Source organism: Hemiscyllium ocellatum, chromosome 6, assembly GCF_020745735.1.
Source record: "Hemiscyllium ocellatum isolate sHemOce1 chromosome 6, sHemOce1.pat.X.cur, whole genome shotgun sequence".
Classification (NCBI taxonomy): Eukaryota; Metazoa; Chordata; class Chondrichthyes; order Orectolobiformes; family Hemiscylliidae; genus Hemiscyllium; species Hemiscyllium ocellatum.
In genome coordinates this window covers 86,325,850-86,345,581 of record NC_083406.1, presented here as the reverse complement: position 1 = coordinate 86,345,581, position 19,732 = coordinate 86,325,850, and the positions used below count along the sequence as shown (strand labels likewise).

The window sequence follows — 19,732 nt, the reverse complement described above, 5'->3', positions numbered from 1 at the left end:
GGTGACTTGACCACGCTAAATTGCCGTAGTGTTAGATGCATCATTCAGAGGGGAATGGGTCTGGGTGGGTTACTCTTCGGAGGGTCGGTGTGGACTGGTTGGGCCGAAGGGCCTGTTTCGACACTGTAGGGAAACTAATCTAATCTCTTTTCTCTCTCCTGTAAGACCCTGTGTTTGATTTTACCTTTTGTGCCAAGGGGTGTTCATGAGGATCGTTGCAAATACTAGGAACAGCAACATTAAGTTGGAATGTTGTTATTCAGTATTCTGTTCTCTTTTGTTTTTGCTTAATTAGTTTTAAAAAAAAGATCTATTTACAAGATAAACGAAGTGGTTTGACCAGCTTCATCTCTCCTGGAATATCCGCATTACACCTGCTTAAAACAACTAGCAAACTTAGGGTCTGGGCTATTTTCTTGAAAGGTTTAAAGGGGATCCTTAACATTGATCAATACAATGAAGACTATTCAGCTTTTGCACATATTCCTGAACCATTGGATCCTCCCCAACTTAATCAGGAAATGGTTTCCTTCATTTTCCATTCGGCTTTAACAAGTTATACGCCTCCTGTATAAATTATTTCTTGTCCCACGAACATCGTTTCGCAGACTTGCCCCTTTCCTTCCCTATCCCTACATCCTGGTTCTTCACTTGCTTAAAAATTGTTATTCTTAAACAAATTTTAGGTTTCACAAAAGGTTCTCAACCCGAAACATTTACTGTTTTCTCCATTCGTAGACGTTTTCCAACCTTCTTTCCATTTTCTGTTTTCATTTCACATTTCCAGCATCCAAAAGATTTAATTTTCATTTACAGAGGAATCTCAATTAACCGAATACCAATTATCTGAATTTCGGATTATCTGAAGATGATCTCAAGGTCCCAATAGAAACATTGCATCAAAGGCGTGTTTCCAACACGGATCACATCGTTTGTGTACAATGACTAAAAATGAACTCAGCTTACCGAAATGCTGCTGAGAGCAGTCCTGGACATTGATAGGAGTCTCCCTCTCTTCCCCCACATTTTCCCTGGAGTTCTACACAGGGGTGTACCCTAAACCCCGCCCCTCACCCCCCCCCCCCCCCCCCCACTTCCCCAGATAATCTCTCTAATATTGTCCTGTACAAGGCAAAGGTAGAACTTGTCAAAAATTTGAAATAAAAGGTTGTGTGTGTGTCTGCTCAGAAACAAACCCTGAGACAGAGAGGGGGAGCAAGGCAGGCAGAGAGGGGAAAAGGAAACTTCAGATAATTGAGCCCCAGAGGAAAGCCATTAAATCAATTAACCGAATAATCAATTACCTGAATGAAATATAGCCTGTCCATTTCATTCGGGCAATCAAGGTTCCTCTGTAATTATTTAGTGAATGTGTGATATGTAATGCAATATCAACGGAATCTCCAATAGTTCAGATTATTTTCAACATTCACTTGAAACATACATTTCCAAAACATGATACAAAAATATTGAAGTCTTTCACCACCTAATCAAAATACTTGCATTAATTCTGTTTTCATATCTGCAGGAAAAATATAATCTACAGTTTTCAGTTCTCAGCATGATGTTAATTTAATTCAAATCTATCTACTACATTCTTTATATCTTGCAGTTTCATTAATTTGCGAAGTTTATAAACAAAGCATTACAGCATAATCAAACTGTAGTATTAGCTCAACAACAAGCACTCTCTCAATGTCCTAAGGATACAAATTGAGTCCATTCAACTTTTCTCGAAATCGATTGTCAATGCCTTTCATTGACCTAAACACGACAAAGGTCAAACTTTATATAGCTGCACTGTATGTCAAGATCAATAGTTGTCAAGAAATTACATCAACCATTAGTAAAATATTTAGAAGTTAATTATAAAGTTAAGATTATTAGATGATGCTTCTGATAGCCAATCAGTCCTGCTGTTACTTTTGTTGAAATTGTATTCATACTTTATTTATTTTAAAGTAATATTAAGGATTTACAGGATCATCTCAATTTTGTTTTAAGAGTCAAGTCCTGACACATATGTAGAATGGTACTGAATTTACTTTCAGGTTTTTGTTTAAGCATGGTGATTGAGAAGGAACAGACTCAATCAGAGGATGGCTGGAAGTAAATGTTATGGGTTTTCAACACGGAGGATAACAAAGTAAAAGTAATAGCAAAAGCAAGTGACAAAAACAATAAAAGAAAACAAAGAACTGGGTTGCAGAAGATCAAAAACAGAAATTGCTGAAGAAACTCTGCAAATCTGGCAGCATCTGTGGACAGAAAGCAGAATTAATGTTTCAAGTCTACTAACCCTTCAGAATTTTGAAAAAAAAGATCATTGGACACAAATGCTGCCAGACCTGCTGAGTTTCTCCAGAAATTTCTGTTTATCTCAAAAATCTTCTAAAATGGGTTTTTGTGGTTAGCAAATGTCAAATAAATCTACTTCGCGTCATAGAGCTGTACAGCATGAAAACAGACCCTTTGTTCCAACTTGTCCATGTTGACCAGTTATCCTGAATTAATCTAGTTCCAGTTGCCAGCATTTGGCCCATATCCCTGTAAATCATTCTTGTTCATATACCCAACCAGATGCCTTTTCCCATGTGGTATCCCCTCCCTCTTCTTTTTTTAAATTGACGATGTTTTGATCTTTTCCCCCAAAAGTTCCAAAACAAGGCATCAGCTTTTAAAACAATAATTACTATCCCTAGAATAAGGAAGTCAGCTCCAACACTGAAAAGACCTCAAAAAAGGAGGGTGCTCTTACAGCCACAACTTTTTCCCCGTCCTCCATTTTGAATTACTCAGAATCTTCTTATTAAATTCAATAATACAATGTGGATACCACCGAGAAGGCCATCATTATTTCATGCAATTTGCTGTGAGAAGGTGGTGATGATTCTTTTCTTGAATGTAAACTAAGTGACTTGCTTGGCAATTTTTAGATAGCAGTTAAGTGTTTGCAAGGATGTACAGAAAGTTGGACATTCAATCTAAACCATTATTTTCCAATTATCACAGCTCTAAAAAGAGCAAAATGGACAACAAAAATTATGACTTAAAACAATAGCAATTTAGAATATTCAATCACAAAAGTAATTGAACAAATAAATTATCAGAAACTGAATTTTAAAAATAACTCAGCATAGAGTCAGAGAGAAACAGACCCTTCAGTCCAACTCGTCCATGCCAACCATATAGCCTAAATAAATCTATTCCCATTTGGCCCATATTCATTCTAAACCTTTCCTATTCACATTCCCATCCAGATACCCTTTAAATGGTGTAATTGTACTAGCCTCCACCACTTTCTCTGGCAGCTCATTTCATATAAGGATCACCCTCTATGAAAAAGTTGTCCCTTAGACCTTTTTTAAATATTTCCACTCTCATCTTAAACTTATGACTTCTAGTTTTGGAATCTCCCACCCCTGGGAAAAGACTTTGTCTATTTACCCTATCCATGCCCCTCTCAATTTCATAAACCTCTATAGGGTCAACCCTCAGCCTCCGATGTTGCAGGGACAATAGCCCCAGTCTATTCAGCCTCTCCCCAAAGCTCAAGCCCTCCAAACCTGGCAACATCCTTCTTTCTTAATCTTTGCTGATCCCTTTCAAGTTTCACAACATCCTTCCTATAGCACAGCGACTAGAATTGCACATAGTATTCCAATAGCAGCCTAACCAATGTCCTGCACAGCCATAAAATTACCTCTTAATTCCTAAAATCAATGTACTGTCCAATAAAGGCAAGTATACTAAATGCCTTTGCTACTACCCTAACCACCTACAACTCCACTTTCAAGGAACTATAAACCTGCACTCCAAGGTTTCTTTGTTCAGCAACAGTCTCCAGCAAATCCCAATTTCATCACTTTCTTTTTCAGTCAAGATAGCAGATATAGTCATCATTGCTTGATGGACTAACAAAGCTTCTGTAAGTTTGGTCAAGTCCTGCTGGCGTTTCTACCTAAACCAACAAATGAATATTCAACTATAACACGGTGCTCCATCCAGCAAAAATAAAATAGAAATTAAATCCCAGATGTTAAGAGCTTGAAACAATTTTTTTCAGCTCAAAATACCATTTGGGATGGAAAAGGTACTAGTCAATGTATTTGCGTATCACATACTACACGAAGTACTGAATGCTTCTGGGAACAGCGAACAATTTCAGTTTTGTGATGTCGTACAACAATGATAGAAGTCTTCTGTTTTTGAAATATGTAAATGTAGATTGCCAGCATTGAGAAATTATAGATTTTCGAAAACAAAGACCCATCTCCCAATGAGTTGTATCTTAACTGCAGAAAGGGAAATAGTGTTACTTAAAAAGACTGCTATGAAGAATTGTATAGATAATTATTGTAAGTTGCTGATGAGCAGATATGTTCAGATCCAAATTATTAGTTCGCGTAAACTGAGAACAATGTGTGGACAAGAGAAAGCAAAAGGACTTTAATCCTATATGCCACCCCTAACAACTTGCATTTATATAGTGCCTTAAGACATTAGTGACCCAAGTGCTTCAGAGGAGCATTATTGATTTGACATCACGTTACAAATGGAAATTAGGAAATATTTATGCAGTAGCTTAAAAAAGAGAAAGACTGAAAGGTTAAGGTCCTAAATTAGAGTGTTTAGGGACTATACAGTTAAACGCACAGCCACAATTGGTACAGCAATGACAAATGGAGATGCACACTGGATGCAGTTGTGGTGCCAGAGGATTGGAGGGCTGCTACTGTTGTACATTTAAAAATTAATTGAGGAATATACCACATTACTGCCAGTTTATCAATCTAACTTTGATAACATTTAATTTATTGGAATTAATTCTGAGAGACAGGAAACGTCACTAACAACGGCATGGAATAATTCAAGACACTCAGTATGGATTTGTTCAGGAAAGAGCGTGTCTGGCTTGCTTTATGAAATTTTTTGATGAGCTAATAAGGCAGATTGATGAGAGCAGTGAAGTTGGCATTGTCCGCTTGGATTTTAGTAAGGCTTCTGATGAGGTCCCAAGTGGCAGACTGCTTAAATTAAAATGAAAGCTGATGGGATCCAGGGGAATGTAACAAGCTGGATACAAAATCTGAGTGCAGGAAATTTTTGTGCTGTAAACTTTGAATTTTTAAAACTTATTTTTAGAAGTGAGAGTGTGCAGGGCTGCGGGAAGAGGACATGGAATGCATATGAATTGCTTCTCAAGGAGACCAACACAAACAGGAGAAGGTTACAAAGTGATAGGCCAGATTTAAATGTTTTGAAAACATGTGACCAACAGTAAGGTAATTAACACAGGAACAGGGATAGGGCTAGATTGTGACAGGACTAGATCTATTCCTCATATAACATTCACACATGTACTTTGAGGCAAGACTGGTTTTGCTGGCGGTGGTTTCCCTGGAACAGACATCAATGTAGACCTTTACTGATATCCCTAGTCCTATCAATTGAGCATCAAAGCCAAATTCAGTGACAATCCAAGCAAAAACATTAATTCAGCAAACTGGGGCAACTTTTCTCCACCACTGGTGGCTGTGCCTTTAGCTGGCTCAGTCTTATACTTCAGTATTCTCTCCATGAACCTCAATCAAGCTCTGCTGCTACATGTGTTATATGGATCAGTGCTAAATTTTGTTCAAGTGCATTGGGATGTTTATGATATTAAAAACACACTATAAATACAAAGTGCAGCTGTTCCTATTGGTTACGACTTCATAATACAACATTGTACATTTTCCTCTTCTTTAAATTACAGCAATAAACCAAAGTGCTCTATATAAACTTAAAGGTTTAGTCTTGTTGATTTTGTGCAAGTTCTCCCTTCAAACATTCTCCTGCTTATCATCATGCAATTTGGAAACATATCCACGAAAAAAATCTCACAACTAAGATTGCTATTATTCCAAACAGCTGATGTGCCTGGCCTGATTCAACTTAACATTTACAATGGTACTGGCATTTCAAATGAAAGTAATTGTTTTAATTTGCACAAATGTTTCAATTTCCAAACATCAAGTTTGGAGATCTATTTCTTTTGATTTGCTCAAGAGAACTTAGACACAGAGGAAGTTATTTATTCAATCGTACTATTTTTCTCTCATCCTGAAGATGCTGACTCCTTGTTAATTATCATCAAATATCAAACAAACAGTCATTCTTCCTGTGACCCTCGGCAGTTTGTCAGCACACTACTGGGCTGTGTTGAAGAAAGGAAGGCATTGCTGATCCAAAGTGGCACTCACACAAGGTTCACTTATCGCCATTTCCAGCTGAACCCATGCAGAGTGTATAGTGGGAAGCTTAAGCACTGTGGCCAATATTAACTTGTAAATTTCAGAGAAGATTTACAAGGATGTTGCCAGGGTTGGAGGGTTTGAGCTATAGCGAGAGGCTGATTAGGCTGGGGCTGTTCTCCCTGGAACGTCAGAGGCTGAGGGGGTAACTTTATAGAGGGTTAAAAAATCATGAGGGGCATGGATCGGGTAAACATTTTTCCTGGGTGGGGGTGGGGAGTCCAGAACTAGAGAGTAAAGGTTTAACATGATGGGGAAAAAAATTCAAATGGGACAGAAGGGACAACACGGGCGGCACGGTGGCACAGTGGTTAGCACTGCTGCCTCACAGCACCTGAGACCCGGGTTCAATTCCCGACTCAGGTGACTGACTGTGTGGAGTTTGCACGTTCTCCCCGTGTCTGCGTGGGTTTCCTCCGGGTGCTCCGGTTTCCTCCCACAGTCCAAAGATGTGTGGGTCAGGTGAATTGGCCATGCTAAATTGCCCGTAGTGTTAGGTAAGGGATAAATGTAGGGGTATGGGTGGGTTTCGCTTCGGCGGGTCGGTGTGGACTTGTTGGGCCGAAGAGCCTGTTTCCACACTAAGTCTAATCTAATCTACTTAAAAACATTTTTACACAAAGGGTGGTGTGTGTATCGAATGAGCTGCCAGACAAAGTGCCGGGAGACTGGTACAATTACAACATTTAAAAAGCATCTGGATGAGTATATGAATAGGAAGGGTTTAGAGAAATATGGGCCAAGTGGACTGAAGGGTCTGTTTCCATGTTGTACATCTGCGTGACTCTATAAATACTTAGATTATGTAAATAAAGAGCCTGTAAATACTTAGCTGATGATGAACATACAGCTTGGATTTGAAAAAGTACAGAACTTGCATGACCAGTCTGATGTGACGAACTTGCATGACCAGAGGTGACGGAGGTGTGGACAGATGCATCCATGTTATTTAGATGGTCTTCCAGAGACAACTGACAAAGAACCTCATCAGAGACTGGTAAAGTTCAAGCTCATAGAACAAAAGCAAATAATTGACCTGCTGAGCAGCAGGGTACAGAGTAACAATAACCGACAGGTACTTAAAGGACCCAACAGGCTATGTCAATGAGGAATCAGTGCTGAAGCTTTAACTACTCATTTTACTTTTTAGCTGAAATAACAGAATACAGAGCCATATTCAAGTTTGTCAATGGATATCACTGCAAGCATAAAATTACAAGGGATATCAATAGACTGAGACACACACACACACACACACACACACACACGTACGTAATGGGCGGCATAGTGGTTAGCACTGCTGCCTCACAGCGCCTGAGACCCGGGTTCAATTCCCGACACAGGCGACAGACTGTGTGGAGTTTGCACGTTCTCCCTGTGTCTGCGTGGGTTTCCTCCGGGTGCTCCGGTTTCCTCCCACAGTCTAAAGATGTGCGGTCAGGTGAATTGGCCATGCTAAATTGCCCGTAGTGTTAGGTAAAGGGTAAGTGTGGGGGTGTGGGTGGGTTGCGCTTTGGCGGGTCAGTGTGGACTTGATGGGCCGAAGGGCCTGTTTCCACACTGTGGGTAATCTAATCTAATCTAAAAACAAATAAGATTTGAATGTAGGCAAATGGGAGGTCATCCACTTCGGACCAAAAAGGATATGTCAAAGTACTTTCAAAACTGTAAAAAGCGAGAAGGGACAGACAGAAAGATATTTTGGAGTCCATATAGACAGATCAACAAAACATCGTAGTAAGATGCAAAAGAAAAATCAGAAATGCTGAGAGCATTGGCCTTTACACATTGGAATGCAAAAGGTTAGCTGTCGTGCTAGTGCCACTGAAAGACTTGGTTAGACCACACCTGGAAGTAATGGTCACGAGTTTGGGACATCACATTATGGAAGAACTTATGGGTCTTGAAAGAAATGCTTCACAAGTTTCCTGAAATGATGCTCGGCTCCACAGAATAAATTATATGGAGACATTATACAATTTAGTTACATTATCTAGAATTTGGAAAATTAGGAGGAGTGATTTTATTCAAATTTTGAACACATTTCAGGGAAACCGATGGGTACATTAAGTTTCTCTGAATGAGTAGTCCATAAGGGAGCATACACTTAAAAGCAGGCAGCAGTTTTATTTTAAAATAGCAAAATTGTAAAATGAACAAAGGATGGCAGAAGTAAACTTTGGAACGCTCTTCCACAAATGTCATTGATAGTAGGTGAATTGTTCATTTTACACTGAAGATTTATAGATTTTTGTTTACTAAAGTTATTACATGATATTGGGAAAAAAGGCAAGGACATGAAGTTAGATCAATCATCATCTCATTTTGCTGTGGAACAAGCTCAAAATAAGTGATCTACTCCATTCCAATAATGCTTTATCAACTAACACAACAAAAAGTGCAGTATCAGATTTCCAGAGCACCAGTTCATACTTATGCAAAGTAGTTGGTTTGATGTCTCAACATTTGTATAATATGCTCCACAGGCACAGCTTAGTGAAAAAGAAAACATGATGTAAAGAATATCAAATGTAATGCACAGCTTTTTAAACCGATTTCTAAATAGTGACCCAATGTTATACCATCATTAAGTTATGTTTCTATCACTTCTGGGTATGGCGAATGTTTATGGTTTAAAAAGTTTTAATTTTGATTTAATTTATTCTTGCTAACTTAGAGCAGATGGTCACAAGCTCAGACCTATTAAGCTAAGGATAAGCACACAGAATAACCTCAATCTGTATGTCATCATCTGAAAGAATGCATAAAAATGATACAAGTGCAAATTTCAAATTTGTTGCACTATATTTAGATAGTTGGTATAACATGGGAACACCATACTATAACTTAAGACAGAAAAAGAGAAGATAGAATTTACCACTGCACACATATGGATGTTCTTTCATATGTCCAAGAGCCAGAACTCAGAAGCACCAGACTCAGATTAGTTATGTAGGCTTTTCATTTAAATCCTCATAGTCAGCCTGTAATGGTGAGTTATATAGTTTACTTTTCACGCTTATATTGATTATATTTTTACATACTGTTTTAAAAAGATCAAAGATGGAATTTCGGCCAAATAAAAATTCACTAAAAATGTAAAGTACGTAATATTCTATATTAATATTTATAAAATTCCAACCCATTGAGTAAATTGTATCCTAGTAATTTCATCAACTTATTGTATCCAGAATAAACATTTGCTTTATGTTCAATGCTGTGTGGAGTAATATGCTGAATAACTCACAAGGTAAATCAAATACTTGAAAACTTGTAAGCAGTTCAGTTTTTCAGCAACTTTAGTTACTATTAACTTTAATATGGATCCATGTTCCTCAAGGCTGCTATTATAGGTAATTAAATAATCTAAAATTCAATAGAATTAAGTTGTATTTATTATAAATTTAATTTCTCCTCTCAGCAGCATGATACCATACAATTGCTGTAATTATGTATCGCACATAAATATTCTGTCATATTTTGTAACACAGTTACAGAATAAGAGATCAAATCTCTAAACCAACTGATTCATAAGTCTTCGTACTGCATTAAATTATTTTGTTCAATGAATAGATCATGACATTAATCTTCTCTATTTCATACCAATGGTAGATACCTCATGAATATTTGACGAAGGATGTTACATAATTCGATTGTAAAATTTAGAGCAGATGGTCACAAGCTCAGACCTATTCCATGCTAAATTTGTCTCTTGATAAAAAAAAGTCCAAGTTGTCATTTTAAATGAATAATGTAATATAATAAAAAAAGGTGGTATCTTGACATTTCCATTTAAGTTTTTCACTTTATTCAATGAAACTAAGGAAGATACTTGGGAAAAAAATGGACTGATTTAGTGGCCAAATAAGTGAAATTTCATTTTTCATGCATGACATTCTAAAGAAGAAATTTGCAATCATATAGCAGCTCCCAGGATTGTTGCGCATTATAAAAATGCTTCAAGCTAATTAAATATTTTTAAAAGGGTCGCTGTTATAATCAGGAAACATCTAATTAAATGCAGTTGCACACAGTAAAATCTTAATATCAATTAGGTGTATGATCAGGTAATTATGTTGCTAAACATTGGCCAGACCACTGGGAAATCTCTTTGGTCTTCTTTAAATAATGTCTTGGCATTTCTTTTAGAACTTGTTGGAACTTCAACTTTAAGTTAAAATCTCATGAATGTGTCCATTAGCATAGGAAAAACAAAAATGGGGGACTTTTATTTTAAAATTACTCCTGCACTGCTCTGGGTACTAGTGGTTAAAATTAAGTAATTTCAAGACCAAGTGGATTTCCAGAGCAACAAATTATTCCTGAGTGAATAGGAGAATTTAGCAAACAGTAAACAACAGATGCCAAGAAAATGAGAGATTTCCTGCAACTTGGGCTGAGAAGCTGATATACCCCCATACTGAGGTGATACATCACCACAAATTGGCTTTCAACACTCAACTACTCCACAACTTCCAAAGGAACATTCAATCACATTAATGAAACAAGGCTTCGTTTTCTAGCCCAACTGCCAGTGCTGGAGTGGACAATTTCTCTCAGACATCAGACATCTCCAAATGGTGTCTCAGTTTCCCTTGGTGTACCCTGGCATATGCATGAATACTCTGAAATTAGGAAAATGAACGTATCAGAATTAAAAATTGGTTGCAAGCTTTGAACCAATCCAAAGAAATACAAGGGACCATGTACATTATTTGTCTCTCTCTGTATTGAGAAGCAAGAGAAATTACATTTTAAAAAAAACTTCAGGTTAAACAACATTTAAAAAACATAAAGGTCCTCAATTGCTATGCTCGAGTAAATTCAGTGTGCATGACATCTGCAGTATAGAACATCATATCTGTCTTATTCAGCCCAATACATGTATATTACCTGCTGGCGCTTAAGAAAGAACGTTAGAATCTTTTCTTTCTTTCAAGAGGAAAAGAAAATAAAGCAACGTTATTGATAGCTGTAAGTATCCAGCTCCATCTCAACACCTCCCTTTTCAGCCATGCCAAAAGACTGCTTCACTAAAGAAATGGATAGACAATACAGCTGGAGAGATGGTAAAATATTAGTACAAATATAAGGACAGCTCATTGGATGTAATAAACTTAAGAGTTCACCAAGCAAATGAGTATACTGGCAAAGAAAACATTGCCAATGTTACAACTATGTTCAAAAAAAAAAGGGAAATGGTTGATACAAATCGGGTGACTGGAATTGAGATGCGTCAGCATTGATAAAAAGTTTAAAGGGCAGAAGTGGTGAAAAACAAAGAAGTTACCCAGGGGACAATATTATGACCATAACTCTGCTCTCATTTTAGCTATAGTGAGCAGTTTTAATGAGGTTAGTTGGGAAAACTACTTCTAATGATTAAGATTTGATAACTAGTGCACCAACATTCAAGATCATGAATACATCTTAAATAACAGCTTAAAAATAAAGACAAATGCTGCACTTTTAAAGGAAAGAAACATCCTACAAGGAACAGGGTGATGGGGAACAGAATTATTGAGCATAGCAGACAGAAAAAAAAATTGAAAAGACATGGGCAAACAGCAAGGTAAAAAGGACCAAGATCTCCATCATTGACACAACAGGCAACTCCATTTGTTTATAAATTTCAATGATCCAGATTTTGCATAAGATTTGTCAGTTTTTGCCATAATTACACCTCTAAAGCTGTCAGTAATTTCAAGAATTGACTCATGCACAGTAAAGTGAGGAAATTCAGATGGGATTCTATACTTCACAACAAAATATGCAGTTGAAGTCTTCTAATCTAAAATAAGAAACGGTTCTGCATGGATAACTAATATTAAGTGTTCACTTTGTTGGTGCTAAGAAAAATGTTGCATATGGAATTAGTATTATTATTTATTGGTAGTCTTTATGACATTTACTTTTAAAGAGGATACAGTTTGGCAAACATGCAAGATTTAACTTCAGTAATGTAAGAAGCAACACATAACAAAAGTTGAACTACAGTAAGCTCCACTGAAAAGCTTTGAATGTTCAGGTTCTATACAATGAGACTATTATAAACGAATTTCATCTGTCTATCTCGTGCCACCGAAACATGTTTAGAAGGCTCTCAAGTTGCATGCATTTCTAAACTGTAATTATGCAAGTAGTATTAACAACAACGGTAACCTAAATTATAGACTAATCACAGAGTCCAACCAACAATATGCCTATCAAAATAACAAAACAGATCTTCAAGTGGTCAAATTTAAAACCAGCTTTTGAATTAGTACAAAAAGTGAACAAGAACTCAAAGCAGCCATAAATCATTAAATGTACCATGCAAAATGCCATGTTCCATTAAACTCAGAGGGTAAATGAGCAGGTTAATCGATGGAGAATGCATATTTTTGTCAGTCAGTTATTATTTTTACTTGGATAATTTTATGATGGACAGAGAACACAGAACATTTCTCCAGTTTTAGGACTCACAACCAGCATCTAGATTTCATTTTACCTTCCCCCCAAAAAATCTACTTTAAACAGAAACTCTCAGCATAAATGTGATCCTTTCTATATTTGACAACAACGAACCTTGCAGCATGACCAAAATTGCAAATTAATTCTGAAGTGCAAGTAATTTTTTTAATCTATGGACTAAGTTGAAATGCCCGAAATGCATTGCATGTCAGATACGTGCAGCCAGGAAAGAGAAATTTGTCATGAGTCCAGGTTACATTTGGATACAGGCTACAAAGTTGAAAGGACAACATACCAATCCATTGACTCACATAGTTCTTAAACAGACTTATCAAAAGAAGGAGAACTGAAGAAACATTCCACAAATGCAGTAAAACACATGAAAGTGACAGCCAAGAAACAGTTTGCTCAGCCCAACAAGATCACGTTGAATATTTATCGTCCTGTGACCTCTCCCCCCCCCCCCCCACATTTCTTCCGTTCTACTTCAATGATGAAGTAATTATCTATTCATCAATTCACGAGTTTCAATACATGTGGTAAAGGCTTACATAAACTCTGGACAATGCCATTAATGATTTTATAAAGTACTCAAGAAGGTGAGTCAAATGTCCAGAAAAAGGGAAGAAAACCAATTTGATATCCAGCAATTCATAAAATGTACCTTGAATCAGAGACTCAAAAGGGACTATACATTCAACAGTCACCATTCAAGATTGCCAATATAGCAAGAGACTAATATTCTTCAGCCACGCAACACTAATCTTGAACTTGGGCAAAACACTAGTAAGTTGCACATGTTACTTAATCCATTAGCAGATTGTGTCAATTGTTACTTTGTTGATATAGGCTTAAGACAACTTGGAATGAAGGGCGTGCGCAACCTTTGTCAATGTTAAGACTTTCACATTGTAGTTATCTTGAAATAATATATAAACACTGCCACAAGAAACTACTGAAATGAACTCAATTGAAACATATTATGCATGGCATGGTTTTTCAATTAATCCATACATTGAAACATGCAAGATAGGATGGAGATGCAAAAGAGTTAGGCAAAAGTGAGGACTGCAGGTGCTGGAGATCAAAGTCAAGATTAGAGAGGTGCTGAAAAAGCACAGCAGGTCAGGTAGCTTCAGAGGAGCAGGAAAATCAGCGTTTCGGGCAAAAGCCCTTCATCAGGAATGAGGCCAGGAGCCTCCGGGGTGGAGAGATAAATGGGAGGGTGGGTGGGGCTGGGGAGAAGGTAGCTAAGAGTGCAATAGGCGGATGGAAGTGGGGGTGAAGGTGATAGGTCAGAGAGGTGGGAAGGAAGATTGGCATGGACGACAGGTCATGAGGATGGTGCAGAGCTGGAAGGTTTGAACTGGGGTAAGGTGGGGGAGGGGAAATGTTACCTCATTTCCCCTCCCCCACCTTACCCCAGTTCCAACCTGCCAGCTCTGCACCATCCTCATGACCTGTCCTCCATGCCAATCTTCCTTCCCACTTCTCTGACCTATCACCTTCACCCCCACTTCCATCCACCTATTGCACTCTTAGCTACCTCATCCCCAGCCCCACCCTCCTCCCATTTATCTTTCCACCCCGAGGCTCCTGGCCTCATTCCTGATGAAGGGCTTTTGTCCGAAACGTTGATTTTCCTGCTTCTCTGATGCTGCCTGACCTGCTGTGCTTTTCCAGCACCACTCTATTCAAAAGAGTTAACCTAGTAGATTAAATTAATCACAGTATAAATACTGGAAGTTGCACATGATCAAAGGCAAGTCCAGGCATGAAGGAAAATTACTGAATGGGGAGGACCATATAATGTTATGTAGCAAGATGAAGACAACAGGGAAGAACAAAGAATGTGTATGGAGCTCATTAGCATTAAATAGGCTGGAATGTTTGGTTTTCAGCACATTGTACAGGAGGAGTTAAAAGGTGCAGAATTAACACCAAAAGTTTACATGACCTGAAGAGCGTATGCTATATATGTATTGAAAATTATTTTTCTCTTAACCACTCTGACTATGACAGAGAGGGTCATATATACTTTGGAACAAACTAATTTTCTTCAAGAGTTGGAAGTTATATTAAAAAGCAAAATTAATCCGATAGAACATCCCAGAAAATCAGCTACCAACTCAGTAACTCAAACCAGGTTGAGCGGTCTTAAATGCTGACTCTCTTTGAAATTAATACCTGTAAATCTTTTCACGGATCTGCATGGGAGCTCCCTACAAATTTATCAAGTAGTTGGGGAAATGGACAACCTAAGATGGTAGATCTCAAACGCTTGGGAAAAAAAAGCAGTTTGTTTTTTTCAAGTCAAATGTTTAATGTGAAGGCAGGATTAAGGGTATCCTGCCTTGAACTTACAGGTTTCTTCTTTTCTGAAAGGGGATGGCAGAATTAATTACACTTCAAGGTACTATTTCTCCAATTTGGTATGTTTTTGCATTTAGTAACAGAAGGAAATATGCTCAAAGGGAAATGGTTTAAGTGGAATAAGTGTGGCAATAAATTCACTCATTTGTTTAATGCTATGAAGAAATCTATGCCAAGTCGCCAAACAAAACGTTTCTGTTATTCAGCATTTACTCCAGTGAAACCCCTCACTGCACATTGCAAGAAAGATGTCAGTCTGTCCCTAAAGTAACTAGTGATAAAATTATTCCCACCTAGCCACTGTCAATTCAAGTGTAGATATCTATTTCAATACTCTTGATTCATCACTTACCAGATCCCTATGTAACACCCAGTTAGCATGCAGGTAGTGAATGCCATCTAGAATCTGATATAATAGGGACTTCACCATCCCTCGAGGTAATTGAACTGGTTTCTTGTTTGCTTTAGAAGCTCTGTGAAATTTGATTATGTGCTGAGAAAAGAAAAAGAAAATATTTATTAAAGAAATGAAAAAGGAAATCAAAGCCTTGGACTATCTTAGTCCTGAAGTGCATTCCAGAGAATAATTCCTTGGTGATCCACTAACATGTTTAAAAATCCCTTTCCTCAAAATACTTCGATGCAATTTTTCCTCAAAATCTACAAAGATTTCCATCTGTATTTACCTAAAATGAAACCCCCATCCAAAAATGTTTCTTGCATCAAACACCCAAAATACAACAAAAATTCAGCTGAAGGAATGCAATACATTTATGCATTAGAAGCTCAACCAAGATTCAACTGACTTACAATGAACATTCAATCAGTTAAAATGCTATTCATCTAAATTCCTTCTGTAGGTAATCAATGCATAAGGACTCCTCAAGAAGTGGTCAAATAGCAATACTTCATTTGGAATTGTACGTTAAAAGCAAAAAAAAAGCAAATTAAGTCATGCTGAAAATAAAATTTTATGAATAGCTACTTATTTGGAATATTACAGCACAGTGGCACAGTGGTTGGCACTGCTGCCTCACAGCACCAGGGTCCCAGGTTCGATTCCAGCCTCAGGCAACTGTCTGTGTGGAGTTTGCACATTCTCTCTGTGTCTGCATGGGTTTCCTCCGGGTGCTCCGGTTTCCTCCCACAGTCCAAAAATGCGCAGGTCAGGTGAATTGGCCATGTTAAATTGCCCATAGTGTTAGGTGCATTAGTCAGAGAGAAATGGGTCTGGGTGGGCTACTCTTCTGAGGGTCGGTGTGGACCAGTTGGGCCGAAGGGCCTGTTTCCACACTGTAGGAAATCTAATCTAATTAGACGATTGGCACTACATACAAACAGATTTTACCAAATACAATAGATAGTTCATTATTAATCTAACAGAATTGTTTGTCAACTCTCAAGTGACAAATGGACAAAATGTCACACAGAAATGTATCTGTACTTGTAAAAGCCTGCGTTTAGAGATGAAAAACAAGACAACGTAATTGGCATCACTTGTTAATGGATTCCACAGACTAGTTACAACCAAGAATGGTTCACAAGATGAATTTTGAAATAATGACAGAAATAGATACATGTCAAGATAGCAAGGTGAAAAAAAATTAGAAATAAAGATTTAAAAGACAAATTTATTTGATATACTTTGAAGAAATAATTTTCACATTCAATTAAAAATAAAACAGACTGCTAAGTACTGCAATGAAAACTCTACTGCTGGCAGAATTAAGCTTATTTAGCACAGCAGAGGTACTAGTGAAATTTGATAAACATGCTCTTGCAATCTGCACAATGAAAACATTTGGCCGACTGTGACGGGTTGAAGAGCCTTTCTTCATTCCAAGAATCTCAGTCATACGTCAGCTGAAAAGGGACTGCAAAGTCTACACACAATTTACTTGACAAAAGAAATGCAGTTTGCTTTCTATAGCATAGCTTTCAGTGTAAGTTTCTTTTTAAGAGATCAAGACAGACTGTAAAAACAAAATAAAGTTGATCTCTTGTGAAATTTTGTAGACCATCACATCTGTGGTCTTAGCCCAGTTACTAACATCCATTTTCATGGACATTCGTCTTCATTCACTACTTGGTTAACAAAATTAATTGTAACAAAGTGATTCATACGCAAAATGTTCATAATGTCTAAAGTAGCTGATATTTTGCTCAATTAAACCCACATTGCTAACTGACACAGCAGTGAACCTGCACAGTTACTGCCTTTGCTGTTGAATTCATGTAATGCTGGACATCGAAGTGCATATGGGAAAAATTAACAAACCGTCAAATTCACAACTGATCTTGGAGGAAGCTGTTTGGGAGAGGTCACAGCATAGAAACAGGTAAGTGAATATTTTTAAGTGTGGCCTTACAGTAAGTCTGCAATAATTAGTAGAGTGGGATCTTTCTTGATTATGTGTTTTACTGAGATATGTCTTTTGATTCAACATAAAAATATATGCTGTGAGTATTAAGCTAGCCTGGAGCAATGTTTTGTAGAAGACTAAGACAGTCAAATGGATCAGTTGGAGAGACAGTTAGAGGCAATGAGAAATTTACAAGAGCAAGGGGATATGTTGGATGGCAGTTATAGGAAGGGAGAAAAGTTGCAGATGCAGTCACATAGATGGGTTAACTCCATCAAAGGTAAGAGAAGTAAGGCAGGTAGTGCAGGAATCTTCTCTGGCTATCCCCATTTTAAACAATTTTACGTTGTTTTGGAAAATGTAGGGGGTGATGGATTCTCAGGGAATGTAGCAAGAACAGCCAAGTTTCCAGTATCAAGACTGGCTCTAATGCGCCGGGGGTATGTTGGGTTCCAAGGTATTGATTGTGTTCGGGACTCTTGTCTGAGGCACAGACGGACGTTTCTGTGGCCAGCATCAACAAATCAGAATGGTGTGTTGCCTCCCTGGTGCCAGGATCAAGGATGTCTCAGAAAGGGTGCAGAATGTTCTCAAGGGGGAGAGGGACCAGCAGGAGGTCATTGTACACACTGGAACTAACAACACAGGAAGGAAAATGGATGAGATTCTGAAGGGAGAATACAGAATTAGGGAGGAATTTAATAAGGAGGTCCTCAAGAGGAGCAATATCTGGATTACTTCTGGTGCTGCGAGCTAGTGAGGGCAGGAATAGGAGGATAGAGCAGATGAGAGAGGCTGGTGTATGGGAGAAGGATTCACATTTTTGGATCATTGGACTCTCTTTTGGGGTAGAAGTGACCTGCACAAAGATGGATCACACTGAATTAGAAGGGGACAAATATACTGACAGGGAGACTTGCTAGAGCTTCATAGGAGGATTTAAATGATCAAGGTGGGGAGGGGGGATGGTGCAAAGGACACAGCGAGCAAAGATGTCAATCTGACACTGGTACAATTGAGAAAAGAAGCGAATCAAAGAGTCAGGGTCAAAGCAGACAGCAAGGGATAGCATTAAAACAGAACGGATGAAGGATATTCCCGGAAATACATCTAGGAAAGTTATTTTGATTAGATTCTCTTCGGCCCAACCAGTCCACACCAACCCTCCGAAGAGGAATTCACCCAGACCCATTTCCCTCTGACTAATGCACCTAACACTATGGGCAATTTAGCATGACCAATTCACCTGACCTGCACATCTTTGGACTGTGGGAGGAAACCGAAGCACCCAAAAGAAACCCATGCAGACACGAGGAGAATGTGCAAACTCCACACAGACAGTCGCCCAAGGTGACTTTGCGTGGAACTGAGAAATAAGAAAGGGATGATCACCTTATTGGGATTGTATTATAGACTCCCCAAGAGGGAAATCAAGAAACAAATTTGCAAGGAGATCTCAGTTATCTGTAAGAATAATAGGGTGGTTATGGTAGGGGATTTTAACTTTCTAAACATATACTGGGACTGCCATAGTGTTAAGGGCTTAGATGGAGAGGAATTTGTTAAGTGTGTACAAGAAAATTTTCTGAGTCAGTATGTGGATGCATTTACTAGAACAGGTGGAAAACTTGACCCACTCTTGTGAAATAAGGTAGGGCAGATGACTGAGGTGTCAGTGGGGGAGCACTTTGGGGCCAGCAACCATAATTCTATTAGTTTTAGAATATTGATAAAAAAGGATAGACCAGATCTAAAAGTTGAAGTTCTAAATTGGAGGAAATCTAATTTTGATGGTATTAGGCAAGAACTTTTAAAAGCTGACTGGGGGCAGATGTTGGCAGGTTCAGGGATGGCTGGAAAATGTGAAGCCTTCATAAATGAGTTAACGAGAGTCCAGAGACAGTATATTCCTGTTAGGGCAGGAGGAAAGGCTGGTAGGTGTAAGGAATGCTGGATGACTAGAGAAACTGAGGGTTTGGTTAAAAAAAAGTATGTATCAGGTATGACAAGATAGATTGAATGAATCCTTAGAAGAGTATAAAAGCAGTAGGAATATACTTAAGAGGGAAATCAGGATGCAAAATGGGGACATGAGATAGCTTTGGCAAATAAAAATAAGGAGATTCCAAAGGCTTTTCTTACAAATACATTAAGGACAAAAAAGAGTAACTAGGGAGGGAATAGGGCCCCTCAAAGATCAGCAAGGCGGCCTGTGTGTGGAGACGCAGGAGATGGGGTAGACTCTAA

The 19,732-nt window shown here is 38.2% G+C and overlaps 1 protein-coding gene across 4 annotated transcripts in view; it reads right to left on the bottom strand.

Moving 5' to 3' along the window:
• cdk8 (cyclin dependent kinase 8) overlaps nucleotides 1–19,732 on the bottom strand; it is a 143,453-nt gene that overhangs the window by 41,566 nt on the left and 82,155 nt on the right. For 3 of the 4 annotated variants that reach the window (XM_060826745.1, XM_060826747.1, XM_060826748.1), the window contains exon 4: nucleotides 15,475–15,615. The exons of the other annotated variant lie outside the window; for it this stretch is intronic. In XM_060826745.1, coding sequence (XP_060682728.1) covers nucleotides 15,475–15,615 — 141 coding nt within the window. The remainder of the gene's footprint in view (nucleotides 1–15,474; nucleotides 15,616–19,732) is intronic. 4 annotated transcript variants of the gene reach the window in all.